Genomic DNA, 15,255 nt, shown 5'->3' on the forward strand with positions numbered 1-15,255 from the left:
TGCTGAGCTAACAGGGTTGTGCCCACTGTGTCAGTGCTCGCAGGGCTCCCGGGCACCGAGAAGTGTCTGTCTGGCAACGGATGCGACAGTGAAGCCGTGGCTTGTCTGGCATCTCGCTGAGCTTTGGCAGTCCCCAGTATCCTGCTGCCATCGGGTGTTCCCAGCTGCAGTGGTGCCCTGGGCCAGGCTGGATGTGCCATGGCCCCGAGCGATGGTGAGACCTGCCAGCACATCACCCGTCTTTGGGGTGAGCATTGGTTTCAAGGGTCTGGCCTGGGGCAAGCAGGATTTGCACTGAGGCATAGCTCCTGGGTTTCTCCTGCTCTTACTGCTCCCAAAAGCCCTGTGGATGTCACTGCTGTCCTTTGCAAGGTGACTGGAAACCCGTGTCCTTCTCTTTCACCTGCTCACTTGGCTGGGTTCCTCCAGGCTGCTGCTGGACCACTGGCCTACTCTCCCGTGCCAGGCTGGGGAGCACAGAGCCCCTTCCCCCACAGTACTGCCCCAGCCCAGTGGGTCATGACAAGGACCCAGGGCCCTGCAGACCACCAGCAAAGGCTTGCCCGGCTTCTGGGACTGTCTACGGAGCCCCACGCACAGCCCTTGGACCTGGGCTGGCCAGAGGAGGTGGGCTGCCCTGCCTGCTGCCACTGGGGATGCTCTGGAACATGGGTACCAGCTGGCTTGTTTCGGGCAGGTGGCTCATGTCACAGCCTGGCATCCCCCAGGTAGCAGCAGCCCTGCTGCCGGTGGGGGCAGTACCAGGTGGCAGCAGGCAGTGGTGGCCACCACTGTCCTGCTCCTCAGGGAGCGGCAGTGGCAGCAGATGCTGGTGGAGATGCTGTCACCGTGCCTTTCCTGAAGCACTACTGCAGTGCCAGGGAAGGTTCTGGAGATGGCTGTTGGCTGCACTGCCCAGTAGTGGGTAAGGGAGCTGCCCGCGTGCTGTTCCACCTGAATTGCCTATGGACAGCAGGGTCTTCTGGCCAGGTCTCCGAAGTAAATCTGGCAGGTCCTCGCCCTAAAGGATGCTGTCCCTCGTGAGGAGGTCTGCCATCCTCAGGGCAGCTCCTGGCCTGAGCAAAGGCTTTTGACCCAAGCATTACATTGGAGGACACGAGGTATACGGGACCCCCCACCCTCCTCAGGGCTCAGGGCTGGCTCTGACGTGCGTGTCCTTTTTTGTTCACTGCTAAATACTTGCTAAATGGGCTTAACGTGAAAACATGCTGGGTTTTCATTTCTTGAAGAGGGCTAAGTTAGAGGCCAGCCACCTCTCCCCATACATTAGTTTTCAGGAGCATCCATGGCTCCACAACGAAATGCTACCAATGCCCTTGTTTTCATCCCGTAGCTCCTAGCATTTTTTTCTTGTCGCTCCAGTGGCTGGACCCCTGTTACAGCTAGAGGAGTCTGTCGTTCTTCATAAACTGGTCCTAGTTTTCTAGTCCTCTTGGTTGCAAAAAAAAGGCTAGAAAATAGCTTCTGGGCGTATGCAAAAATCCAATCACTGGAAAAGAAACAAAAGGGAAAAATACTTTATTTAAATTTCTTGTGATAACTCAGTTCCACTTGCTATTTTGGTAGCGCATTGAACAGCTAGCCCTGAATTTGCAGGGACAGGGATCCCTCGGACCACAAACTTTTTGAGCTGCAGATCTTGGTCATCTTGCAGCTTTCCAGCAGCATAGCGATTACAGTAGAGACAGTCTCACAGAGCCTGCTGTGCTGCTCTTACTAGAAGTATTGCTGTGCTGCAGAAAGGAAACAACAATAAAGGGAATATGTTGCTTCTGCATGCGTTAAGAGCACTGATCAAACCACATGAGATCCCATTTCAGACATAATGTGCATTGGAGGGCAAAATTAGATTGAGAAGTAAATGGAGCCTAAAATTTCCATAGCTTTATTCGTCAGAAAGCTGTTTCATTGCGTGGTTTAATTCTCCTAGTTTTTTTCATTCATTGCATGTAGTGTGCTAGCTGGAGTACATTTTAGAAATAATGGGATGAAAAAAACCCCGTCTTTAATTTGGCAGTGGTTGTGAGGTGTGTAAGGGCTGTTCAGACCTGAGATGCAACGGGATATGAAATGCAGAAGCATGTTGCATGGCAGCAGAAAAACAGCCAGATTGGCACTTTCTGCATTTTAGCAGGAAGAGGCATTTTATTTGGGGAGTTTTTTGGTTTTGGGTTTGGTTTTTTTTTTTTTTTTTTGTCGCTTTTAGTTTTGGTTTCTTTTGCGTTTATTTAAGTTCTGAACTATTTGAAGTTGTTTTTATGATTCCTATTTTAAAGCAAAGTATCATTTCATTGCTGCTTGTAAAATACACTGCACAATGAACTGCACTTGTCTGAAAAATATTTTCAAGGCTAAGACCTGCCATGGTGGTAAGCCCATTATTTTTATGTGAGATTTCTTTTCTCTCCCTTTTTAACATGTCTGTTTGACAGGAGGAGGCTAACTGGTCTCTCAGATAAGTAGACACATGGGGTTTTTTGCCTTTGAAGGCAACACTTGATGTCATTTCCAAACTAACGCAGATTGCCAAGCAGAGCAGTTGATGTGCAGCGAATGAATCCTTTTTTGAAACAGTGAAAACTGCAAATCGGTATAATTGACACCAGTGGTATGACCAGAGCTGGAGGAGAAGCCTGTGCACGTCTCTGTCCCGTGTACACCCTTGTGGATCCATGCTTCCAGGCTGCATTTACCTGCAGAGTTTTCCTTCCAGAGCCTGTGGAAGCTGGCTTGGCTTCCCTCACACTTCTTCATCAGTTCCCATGCAGTAATTGTCTGCAATGTTGCCTCTCCCCATCTTGCGTTATGAGCTGTGGAAGTGCAAATGGGGAGAGGTGTGCATTTGGGGCTGTTTTCAGCAAAGTCCCTGTGCCCTCCTTGTTGTCATCTGGGACAGAGGGATGCCAGTTCTCACCTTTATCCTTTGATCTCCATATAAAGAGAAGGTGTGACCAGGCACAAAACTTCTTTCAATATGCCCATCGGTTTTCGTGTTAAGTATGTTGTGGTCTTGTCTTTGAGATCTCATTTTGCCCAGCAGCAGACCCCGTCCTGTGGGGGCCGGCACAGGCCGCCTTCCCCTGCTTCTGAAACCTGGGGTCCAGGGAGATGCTTCTCCATGCTGGTGGAGGGACTGAGCCCTTGTCCAGGTGGGTGGTTGGGTCCTTCTGCCTCTGTAGCCCTTTTTGGGGTCCCCACCTCAGGCTGAGCACATGCAGGGCCCAATTCCCCTTGTCTGTGGCCGAGCCCTGTGGACCCAGCAGCTGCTGTTGTATGCTGAGGTGTACTCAGAACTATCGACTGCAGGGAGTGGGTTTTCCTGCCTTGTGAAGATATTCAACATTTTGACTTTTTTCCTGGTCCCTGAAAGCAGCAAACAAGGTAATGACAGTCCAGAGGCAGTGTGCACCTCTTGTCTTCCCTTGGACCACTTCTTGTGTCTGTCCCCAGTAGCCTACATTTTACCAAGAAAAGTCATCCCCAACTTGAAAATTATTTTTTAAAAAACATTTTTGATTAAAAAAAATCAAGTTCAAAAATTTAAATTAAAAAATTCAAAAAATTTAGAAGAGATTAAAAAAAACTAAAGGAAAATCAAATATTCTAATATCTTCAAAGCTTTTCCCAAAAGCTTTCAGAGTTAAAATACCCAAATGAGCAGCCTCTCTGTACAGTCCACAGTTCAAGTGTGGTTTTGGCATTTCTGTCTCTTTAATGAAAAGGTTTCGTTAAAGAAGGTCTGGGCTGGCTCTGGCGTAAAGGTGAACTGGATGGCCGTGGTCTGCTGCGTACCCCTCACCGTATGCCAGAGGATGCCCCAGCGCCTGCCCAGCACATCCCTGGTCCTGAGCTGCGCACCCCGGTATGCTGGCTTGTCTGCCTGACCGCGCTTGCTTGGCTTTCCTCATCTTTTTTCTTCCCTTAATTTTATTTAATGGGCCGACATCGCTGTCGTTAAAACCATGCAGGGACGAGCACCTGTGTGGGGCTTGCAGGCTGTGCCCCAGGGGACCCTCTCCTGTGGGGTTCTTCTCTGGCTGCAGCAGCGTGCCCCCTGTGCTGCTTGTGCCCTGCTGCTCTGCTGCTGTTCTGCACGTGGGTGTCGGAGGGGAAGGACCCCACAGAAGGGATTTAATGGCTGTGTTGGTAAAATGCCTCCAGACCGCTGCATGTCCTCCCACAAGGTCTCATCGTTACTGTGCTCACCTCCATCTGCCCTCTGTTCCTGTCAGTGCCCCCTTGATAGATGAAGCACCAGCAATAGCTGGTTGTCCCCTCTGAAGTCAGTGGTGCGTGTACCTTGAGTGTGGTGGGACCTTCTCCACCTGTCTCCCATGACTCCCCACATCCTTCCACATATGTAGCTGGGCACCTGAGACCCAACCGCGCCGTGCCTTGCTGCGCCTGGACCACCGGTGTGCCTGCTAGTCCTGTGCTGAGCTGGATGAAGAGAAAGGTTGTGCGAGGCATGAAAGTTTCATTTGCTAGGAGCCAGGGAGAGGTTAAATAACGCTGATGTGTCTTAGCATGTGGTTTATTGTTGGCCACAAGAATTAGGGTAGGGATGGGTTCTTGCAGAGATGCTGTCCACCTAGGGTATCTTTTTCTAGTCTCCACACGGATGTCCCTCCAATACTTTTTGTGTGTGTGCATTAAATGAGCGGGGTCAACCTGGGGAATTCTATCCTTGCACATGTTAGAGGAGCAGGGAGAGACCCAGGTAGACTTTGAAGATCAATTTGGATGATGGTGCAGCTCAGATCAAGTCTACAAACAAAGCCTTCTCATACTAGTAACCCTAAAGAGTATGTGAAAAGCTGGACTGTTGGGTTGCTCATTGGGGTGCAAGAGCTCCACAGCTGCAAGGGAGAAGGGACAGGAGATTTACACAGCAGCAGCTGGAAGAGATTGTCCAGAACAAATGAGGGTGAGAGCAGAGCTTGCTGCAGCTCCACGGCTCTTGCTTAGAAATTGCAGAGAAAAGAGACTGGAGTGTTCGTCTGTACTTCTGCACTGCTTTTTTCCTCTACCAGAAAGTACTGTTCTTTCTTCCTTTTTCTTTTTCCTGCCCTGCGTCTTTTTTAGGAGTGTGGTTGTGTCAATGGGAAGAGTAGCAGAGATGCCTGCTATGAAGGGCAGCTCTGGACTCCCTTCAGACATCTGCTGCTGCCTTGCTGATGAGGAGAAAAACAGACCCACATCTGCAACCCCTGTTTCAGCGCAGTGTGCTTAATCTGAATTTTATAGCTTTGATAGCAGATTACGGTGCCGCTGTCACAAGCCCTTGCAGCCCCAGTCACGGTGGACACTGCGCATTTCACTACCTCCTCCACTAATCTTTCCCCCACTGCTCCCATTCCCTGGCTGCTAATTTCACGCAGGCACTTAAACATGATGGATAATTGTGTTCTGCTTATCAATGTTTAATTTAAGGGCTGTTCCATCTGACCTGGATGCCCTCTGCAAGAGCTATGCCTCATTATTGATTTCATGGTCACACCTGTGACATTACCTGCTTTGTAGGAAGTAGACTTTGACATTCCTGTGAGGCTTTGGCAGCCAGAGCTAATTGTCAGAAGAATAATCGAGTCAGCAAAATCATTACAGGTGATCTGTGTGTTACCACTGTTTTATCTGCCTCTAATTAGGTGCAGGAGAGGTAACTCATTGCAGTAAGCATGCCGCACTAGGTTTGATGTCCACAAATAGAGCTAGATGAGCACAGGAGGGAAGTTATTCATTAACAGCGGCGTTTCAATGTGTCGGGGTCCTGCGCCAGGCACCGTATCCTTTCCCAGCGTAACGGGGTGAAATGCCATCCCACAGGCACTGGTGGGATGCATCGGCAGGATGCAAAGTCCTTGCTGTGTTCAGGCAGGACCACATGCCGGGGCACGTGTACAGCCGCTCCAGACCCAAGGCAGTAACAATGGAGGTGCTGCGCTGCTGTTGTGCCGAGCGTGGAGCAGTGTTTTGTATGTGATCAAACCAGATATTTTTTTTTTTTTTTTTTAAGATGCGCTCATCTCTGGTTTGGGGTGCTCTGCTGCCCCATGCTGCTGCCCTGGGCAGACCCTGGGTGTGACATGTGTGTCCCCAGGTTGCAGGAGGAGCAGGAGGGAGCAGGGTGATAGAACTCATCAGGTCCATATCCTGCTAACAGGGTTGTGTGTTTGGCTAAAACAATTCCTTTAGGGTAATGATTTAAACAACAGGGTTAGAATGGTCAAAATCTTCACCGGGCAAGGGAAGAGCTTTTCTAAGCAGGAGCTGAATTTTTTTCAGAAGAAAAGTCAGTTCTGTTAACAGGTTTGACTGAAATTGGCTGGAAATTGGGGTTTTCTTCCCAGAGATGAAGTGACTTCCAAAACGTCATCTCTGCCAATTAGTTGTTTATGCTTTCTCTGGTGTTAAGCAAATGCATCCCAGCGCTCCCTTACTTCTGGGACGGCTGGTGCCTGGCGTGGTGGGGAGGCTGCCAAAGCCCATCCATAGAGAGAGTGATGTATGCTGGCTCCTGGGAGCAGCAGAGTGGTCCCTGGGGTTCTGGTGGCAGAGGAGCACCAGTGCAGGTCCCTTCCTCTGCTACTGATGGTTGTGGGTGCTTGATGATGGCAGTGCCATGCTGTGGGACAGAATCATACAATCATTTAGGCTGGAAAAGGCCTCTACAATCGTCAAGTCCAACCATTAACCCAGCACTGCCAAGCTCACCGCTAAACCATGTCCCCACATGACACATCTATGTGTTTTTTGAACACCTCCAGGGATGGTGACTCCACCACTTCCCTGGGCAGCCTGTTCCAATGCCTGACCACCTTTTCTGTGAAGAAATTCTTCCTGATATCCAATCTAAACCTCTCCTGGTGCAACTTGAAGTCATTTCCTCTGGTCCTATTGCTTGTTGCTTGGGAGAAGAGACCAACCCCCACCTGCCTACAGCCCGTCAGGCAGCTGTAGGGAGCAATAAGGATCTCAAAGACTGTGCAGGGTCGTTTAGGAGGGAGCACAACTGAAAGCCAAGTCCCATCTGTCCAACTTGGCTGCCTTTTGGGATAGGTTTGCCCTTTCTGCTGGTGCACCTACGTGGTGTCCCTGCATGAAGTCAGCATCGGCGTTCCTGGTGTGCAGGGGCTGTTGGGTGAGGGACCACAGACCTGCAGACTGAATGGGACGGTGCTGGAAGCGCCTGCCCAGGTCCTCGCACAATCCTGTGGGCAGGTGACAGTGTGCCGGTGTGGTGGCATCTCTTCACCTCCATTTTGCTTAGTGTAAACCTGCATTTAAAAACAAAATTATTCTCTGGAAAGACATGAAGAGACAGGTGGGGCAGCAGCCCCTGTGTGGAGCCAGGGAGGCTCTGCCTTGGGCAGGCGGGCAGGTCTGGAGGGGGGCTGGTTTTGGGCAGGAGTGGGGAGGGTGCACGCACATGAGATGGACCCTGGGAGGATGCTGGTCTCTGCTGGCGGAGCACTCCGGTGCTGGACGTGACAGAGGGTGCATGCTGCCTTGGGTGGTCATTTCACCTTGCGGAGATGCTGGCGATGAGAGCGACCACGCACGGCAATAACGTCGGCACTGCCCAGCTGGCTTTCCCAACGCTGCAGGCCTGTTGGTGTTGAACCCCCATCTCTAGAGAGGTGGGATTACCACGTGAACCCAACGCCCTGCCTGATTGGTGACCATGCTCCTGGGCTGATGGCAGTTTCATGTGTGCTGTAGGCGTGGAGAGGCAGGCGAAGGCTCCGTTCCCCTCAGCACATCCCACAGCCCACCCACCGTGGAGAGGAAAATCACTGGCCCTGCTGTTGTAGAGGATAGTTCGGAGGCAGTGGCAAAGGGGGTGTGTGAGCCCCCTCCCCACCACCTGAACCCCCCGCATTTTCTAGTGTATCCTTTGCAGTAGTTAATTACCTGTCCAGTGGGTTCATTTCTTTCATACTGTTACTGGCAATCTGTTAGATAAAGGGGAAAAAAAACGTCTTGGTGCCCTGTGGTATTGAAAGTGAAGGGTTTTCACACTGTCAGGGTAATGAATTCTGCAAGGGTTTGAAGCACCTGAGCTTGGGGAAGTCCTCGTGTCATGTGTCTGGGAGTGACAACCCCCAGTGGTTAATTACTGCCATGGATGAGAGCTGAGCTGATCGCCGAATGAGATAATTTCATTAGTATTTAAATTTGAAGTTAATTGGATTCACGTTTACACGCAGTAGTATACAAAGACACACTTGGAAACGTTCTTTGCCACCTTTTAATTTTTTTTGTGGTAAAAAAAGGTAGATGGACTGAAGAGTGATCCGAAATGAGTCTTTCATCTTTTTTCACAACGGTTTGGAGCCAGGAGAGTCCTTTGCTGCCACATGCTGCTTTTTGCCCCAGCCAGCCTCAGGGCGCTTGTCCTGCAGAGGGGACGTTTGCTGATGCCCAAGCACTGCTTGCAACATCTGCTCAGCAGGGTGTTGCTGACCTCTCCTGCAGCTGGTTGCAAAATGATTTCCTTCACGGCAGAAAATTACTTATTTGCACTTTTTTTGAGAAATGATAGTTTGCTTTCAGTGTGAGCACTCTGCCAGCTCCTGGTGAATGGAGGGGTGGACATTTATTGCATACCTTCTCTGTGCAGAGCCAAGCACTCTGACATGTGGCTGCACCCTTTGGTCCCGCGGTGCCACTTGATACAGCTATTATTTGGCATCATCATATTCTGCTTTTTGGAGTAATGTGGGATAAATTCTGGCAGAGATACGCCTAAGACTGGAAGGGATGTGCAACTTTTCATCCCCTTGGTGAGCTTGCCATGCTTGTATATGTGCAGGAGCATCTGTAACAGAGGCATTTGCTCCCCTCCCCCCGATGCCAGCCAGGGTGGTGGTGCTCCCCCATCCCATGGGGTACTTTACTGTCCAGCTCCGTGGTCCCCAGCCCCTCCCCAGGTGGCTCCAGCTGGCACGGTAGCAGGGGTTTTCAGTTGGATGTGCTCCTTCAGCGTGGAGCCTGTCTGCAGGCAGCCCTGCCACGTACCTGCACTGTGGCATGCAGCAGGCACGGGAGCTCTGCTGCACTGGTCCTGCACTGGGAAACCCTGGGAGCTTTGCTGTGCTGGTTCTGCACTGGGAAGACCCAGAGGAGCATGTGATCCCAGTGGCACCGGCAGCTCCCTAAAGGGAGCACTGGCTGCATCCAGACTTGCTGGGGCTTTGCAGAGAGCTGGGACTCCAGGCCGAGTGCTTTCCTTGGAGCAGGAGAACCGGGTGTTGTAACCCTTGTAATATTTCAGCGTGGGTGCGGTGCAGAGGCACCGTGTTGCAGACAAAGTGTTTTGGCTCCTTGGACCCTTGGGGGAGCCTTGGCTCCATGGCATGGACAGTTGGGAACTTCTTCATGGAAGTGTGGTGCCCATGCCCGGACCTGTGCCTGTTCCCGTGCTGTCCCCTCCTGTGCAGCTCGACACCATCTCAAGGCAACGCTGAGAATCGCTCCCTGCTAATTGCCCACTGGAGGGGCTGTGTAGCCAGGCTGTCCTCGTTGCACAATTGGGTGAGAAAAGTGTTTCAAGTATGACGTCTCTTTCCATGCTGCAGCACTTTCAAACCCTCAGACCCAACAGCAACTCGCCGAAGAAGCGGCGAACCTTCTTCTCCATTGGAGAGGTGCAAAGGCTGAGTGAGGCTTGGAGAGGGACAGCAGCTTGTCTGTAGCAGTACTTCAACCTTGTGCAGTCGTCTTGACCTCAGGTCTCTTCTGCGCTGCATCTTTGCTTTTCAAAGACGGGTTATCTGCTGCTATCTGTGTGATGCTGTGGCAAGTTGTGGAGTGCAGATAATCCTGTACTCCTGTTTTCTCTCCATAGCCCGCTTCTCATGTCATTACTATTTTTATCCTGTCTCCATCATCCAGGCTCTGGCTTAGTTGCTGTCCTGGTAAACGGTGCACTTTGGCTTGTTGAAGTAGGGTGCCGCAAGAAAGTGGTGTGCCATGTGGCACCAGCAGCCCACCACGTTCATGTGGTGGCAGCCCATCTCCTCAGCATCACACCTGACTGCTCAAATGCTCTTGGGAGCCTCCAGAGCACGTTGACTCCGGCTGAAGGCTCCAGGTACTCACCTGCTGGCCTTTGCAGCCAGGTGCTGCTGAAGGCAAAGGGATAGAGCTTTACTCTGTTGGTGTGATGGAAGCATCTATGTGGCAAGGTCACTTACGGAAGAGACAGTTTTATCAGGACCTGGTCGTGATGGGGGAAAGGACGTTCTTCCCATCCTGGGAAGGACACTGCCAGTCTCACCATATTGTGCTTGAAGAACGTGGACCTGCTCTGCCTTTGGTAGCACAAGCATGGTATATGGTGTGTGTTTTGAACAAAACCTCCCTTGCATCTCGACCCTCTCCCCTAAGACATTTCTCCTCTGGAGGCTGGACGAATGATGAGTCGGAGCTGCCTTGCTGATGCACACCTTGGGCGTGCTTTTCCTGGGGAGGAGCTCAGCGAAGTGGCCTGGAGGAGGTGGCAGGCTGAAGGACAAGCCAGGGTCTCCTTGGTCCCATCATGGAGGCATGCCAGCAGATACTACTGAAGGTACCAGTGCTGCTGGGGCTACCAGGCAAGACTCTGCAAGGTATTTGGGTACCTGAAGCTTTAAGCCATGGCCTCATAGTGTTGGCAGAGGTTCTTGGGAAATCATGCTATACTGTGCTCCAGCTGAGCTTCTCCGTAGGCTGGAGCTGGCAGCTGAGCTGCTCTGTCCCACACAACACCAGCCCAGCAAGGCAAGGAGGGAGGCAGCTCTGCCTGCAGCCACTTGTGCCCCATCTCCAACTTTACACATTTAAAATAACCTTAAAAAGCCCAGACCAAAGAAAGTGTGTCTGGAAGGACCTTGGTCTCCATGTCTCCGTGGCTCACTGCTGAAACAAAGATGTTCATGACCTCTTGGCTGCTTTCCCTGCATGAGTAGAGTGGGAGCACCTTGGCACGGATACTGCTTCTCATCCTCTCTTTGTGCCAGGGTTATTATTGTTTCTCTGAAATAATTATTTCGGTGCAATTGAAGCTTGCCAATATTGGAGGGAAATCTCATAGAGGATGGGGGTGCTCCACTCCTTTTTTTAGGGAAAGCACATTGGATACAATTGAGAGGACGAGGTGGGGTTGCAGCACTTGCAGCTGTGCCCTTGGTCACCTTTGGCCCAAACATTTGTCGGCAGGTTCCAGAATGTTTAATTTGAAAATGGGGTGTGATGGAAACCAGACCAGACCTGTGGAAAGACCATGAGTGATGTTGAACTTGATTTATGGAGGAGCTGAGATCCTACGTTCCTTGGTGTCTCCAGTGGTGGCTACACAGCTCAGTGCCCTCGGCTGTGCTGGATGTGACAGTGGCTTTGGAGAAAGCGAAAAATGTTGTAATATTTCAGTACATTGAAAAAAATTGCAGGGCAATGTGTTTTTTGTTTTTTTTAATAGCTATTGGAAAGTGAGGAATGGTCAGTGTGGGACAAGTCAGGAGCGGGGGGAGCTTGCCCACCGACTTTGGCATCTTTGGGTGACAAGGCGTTCGGCTTTCCACAGTGACACCGGGCACTGAGGAAGGGCAGAACGGTGGTGTCCCTTCTTGGTCTCCCGGGTGGGGTACCAGCGCGGAGGTCAGGCTCTGAGATGCTCTTCTGCGTCAGAGGCAGCCCTTTGTCAAGGACTCCCTGCCAGAGCTGGGGATGAACATTGCTTCTGTGGTCAACTTGAAGTAGATGGCAGATACTTTTGCCATCCCCAGGCTGTAGAGGTGACATACTCAGAGTTTAATTTTGTGTGGGAGGAAAAGAAGCAGGGCAGTGATGAGGGGAGAACATTTTAATCTAAAAGAGCCATTTTCTGCCTGCGTTGAATAATTAGAATTCATGATGCCCTTCCGTAAGGGATCTGGCTTCCCCCCAGAACTGGAGAGCAAATTAATCAATTGTTTTGAACCTTAAATTCTTTCAGGATGTGGATGCACCATAAATATTCTGTAGGAAGGGCCTGAGAGGAACGGCACACATCCCAATTTGTGGATGAAGAGCGCCAAGGAAAGTGGGGCATGTGCTGAGAGATCACGGCAGCGATGCCTGTGTGCCAGACGCTGCCGGAGCATTTCGGCATGGACCTCTTCATCTGATGGGGGCAGTGGGGAAAGCGGCCTTCGTGGCCATGACCCGGGGGTGGTGAGCAGCAATTTGCAGTAACTCGCATTTCTGTCTCTCGTCTCATCAGATGAGGTCTCATTTCTTTGATGATAACGAAAAAAAAAGTTAAAATTTTATTTTTAGATCAGTTCAAAATGAAATCACGGCTCAAAATCTCTGCCAACCAAAACAGTTAAAAAGTGGGTTTTGCTTGTGGGAAAACATTTAGTTTCAACTCCTCCAAGCTCTAGAGACTTGAAAAAAACCACTAGCATAAAATCCAGTGCCTACAGAAAACAATTGTCCTGGTTTCGGCTGGGATGGAGTTAACTTTCTTCTTACTAGCTAGTACAGTGCTGCGTTTTGGCTCTGATGTGAGAACAGTGTGGATAATGTGCTGATGTTTTTAATTGTTGCTGGGTGACGTTTATACTACTAAGTCAAGGACTTTTTGGTTTCTTGGGCCCTGCCAGCCAGAGGACTGGGGGGGCACAGGGAGGGGACACAGCCAGGACAGGTGACCTGAACCAGCCAAAGGGATGTTCCACACCATGGGACATCGTGCTTGGTGTATGGACTTGGAGGGTTACTGGGGTGGGGGGGATTGTTGCTTGGGAACTGGCTGGTCATCTGTCAGCGGGTGGTGAGCAGTTGTCCTGTGCATCACTTGTTTTCCTTTCTCCCTTCTCCTTTGGATTTTACCCTCTTCACCTTTCTGTCGTAATCGTTGATGTTACTGTTATTATTGTTATTGTTATTATTGTTGTTCTTACCTTTTTATTCTGTTTAAATTACTGAATTGTTCTTATCTCAACCCGCGAGTTTTACATTCCTTTCTGATTCTCCTCCCCACCCCTCCAGGTCGGGGGCAGCGAGCAAGCTGCTGCATGGTGCTTGGTTGCTGGCCGGGGTTAAACCACGACAGCAATTTAATTGCAAGAATCTGTGCGTTTCTTCTTGTCGCTGGTGTTAAAATCAACAGTCACATAACTTTTATTGTTGATCTGACATGCCGCGTTTTGGTGAAGGAACCTGCGCTCACAGTGATTTTTTTTGCCAGGCTGATGAGCTGTTTTGGGCCAACAGCATTCCAGGACAGCAGCCTGAGTGGTCCCTGCCATGCAGGGGACAGAGGAGCAGGGATGCATCCTTCGGGCAAGGGCCGGGGGCTCCCTGCAGCTCAGAGTCCCTTTCTCTTACCTGATGTGCACACCCACCTTTTCAGAGCTTGGTGCTGCTGCTGTGCCTCTGCCTCTGAGCCTGCGGTTTAGCCAGGGAGGGCCATACCCTGTCATGAGGGTCCCCTCCCTCCTCCTGGCCTCTGGAGCAGCCGCTTGGCAGGAGGACAGAGGTGCTGGCAGCACCGTTCCCTTGCCAGGCGGTGGCTCAGGCAGATCCCCGTAGCAAAGCAGTGGCCTGGGCACTGTGTGTGGTTCTCACCAGGAGGGGTTAGCAGTGCCTGCATCCAGCTGCAAACCCAGTCGTGGTGTCCCGGAGCAGATTCTCTGGTGCCCTTTGAAGGCAGCTTGTCCTTAGATAAGGGATCTTCCCAAGGATGCTCTGGGAGGCCGTGAGTGGGCTGTAGGATTCCTCCTGTGATGAGGGATGGATCCTCCCTGATGGGATCGCAGGAGCATCCCTTTCTCCTGCTGGGTCATCTGTGGCCACAGAAGACAGCAGTTTCCCCAAAATCATGCTGCGGCAGCGGCAGTCTGTGGGGACAGTGGCTATCGTGGGACCCCCCCCGCGGGACCAGGGTCCAGACAGCGTCAGGATGTTACTTCTGCCCCCCTTTGCAGTTTGCACCGTCTGCATCTCTTGTTTTTGCTCCGCTGGCAGCGATGTGTCGTGGACGGTGCTGGGAGCTGTGCCTGAGGGAGGGGTGAAGAGAGGGCACCCCAGACCCCCGGCCCAGGGTCAGAGGGAGACGGGGGCACCCCACTGCCTGCTTTCTGCAGGAATATTTCCATGGAAGACTGTGGGTACTTGAGTAAAAATACATGTTTGCGGGGTCTTAAGTAAAGGCTTACTGTGGCTGTGTCTACAGATCTGACCCTTCTGCTGGCACCACTGGCACCACAGCAAACTGTATTTGAAACTGTCTTTGCATCTCAGTGTCCTGTGTTTGTTCTTTTTTGTTAATTGCTTTAGTAAGAGATAAAAACACTTATGTCGTGCACTGCATTTAGATCTCTGCCAAACATCAGCCCATGCACTGTGATTTTCTGGAGAGTTTTCTAGGGAAGTGTCATTAAGATCAGTGTTACTGCACATTTTGCTGTTTCTGACTTTATAAATCTGAGCTTTGGAGGAACTTGGGAATAGGGGCGAGCAGCCGGAGTTCAGGCCGGCACATTCCTCTCCCTGCAGAGCTCTGCTCTTCCCCTTCCCACCTCTCACTTCGTCAGAGCTTTGTGGCAGCTCGTAGAGAAAGCAAAACTGCCTGCCCTCCCTGCCAGGCTGGAAATCCCATGCTGGTCCTCACAGAGCAGTGATGACAAATGCATGGCTGTGTTCTGGGCGCTCGGGGAGATGTAAAACCATGTCCGCTCGTCGTGATGCTCACGTGGTGATTTGTTGGTTTGATTCCTCAGGTCGTGAGCTGGCAAGCACAACCCTCCCAGGATACCCTCCGCACGTCCCTCCTGCCGGACAGGGCAGCTATTCCGCTCCAGCGCTGACAGGAATGGTGCCTGGTGAGTCTTCAAAACAGGAGTGGGGGAAAGAAAAAAAAAAAAAAAAAGGGAAAAGAAAAAATTTTCAACAGCATTTCAGGAGGAGAGCGTGGCATGCTGTGGATGCTCTGCGCTGAGGTGAGCACGAGGCAGAAGCCACAGTGCAAGAGGGGAAGGGAAGGTGCAAAGCAGGCCTGAAGGAAGGAAAACCAGGCTCCCCAGCACCGGAGGTTATCCAGCCTGGAGACAGCCAAGGCAAATCTTCTGCACTGGGATGCTGAAGGAGCCCCCAGCCTCCCCTGGGGTTTGCTCCCTTTTGGACCATGCCTGGCTCTTCCTGTTTGACACAGGCTTTGCTCTAACCTACCTGTTTCTCCAACCATGCTGTGTGGCTCCGTGCTGT

The 15,255-nt window shown here is 51.2% G+C and overlaps 1 protein-coding gene across 4 annotated transcripts in view; it reads left to right on the plus strand.

Moving 5' to 3' along the window:
- LOC130141888 (paired box protein Pax-5-like) overlaps positions 1-15,255 on the plus strand; it is a 151,708-nt gene that overhangs the window by 88,854 nt on the left and 47,599 nt on the right. For all 4 annotated transcript variants that reach the window (XM_056323179.1, XM_056323178.1, XM_056323181.1 and 1 more), the window contains one exon: positions 14,772-14,873. In XM_056323179.1, coding sequence (XP_056179154.1) covers positions 14,772-14,873 — 102 coding nt within the window. The remainder of the gene's footprint in view (positions 1-14,771; positions 14,874-15,255) is intronic.

The sequence above is a fragment of the Falco biarmicus genome, chromosome W (genome assembly GCF_023638135.1).
Source record: "Falco biarmicus isolate bFalBia1 chromosome W, bFalBia1.pri, whole genome shotgun sequence".
Classification (NCBI taxonomy): Eukaryota; Metazoa; Chordata; class Aves; order Falconiformes; family Falconidae; genus Falco; species Falco biarmicus.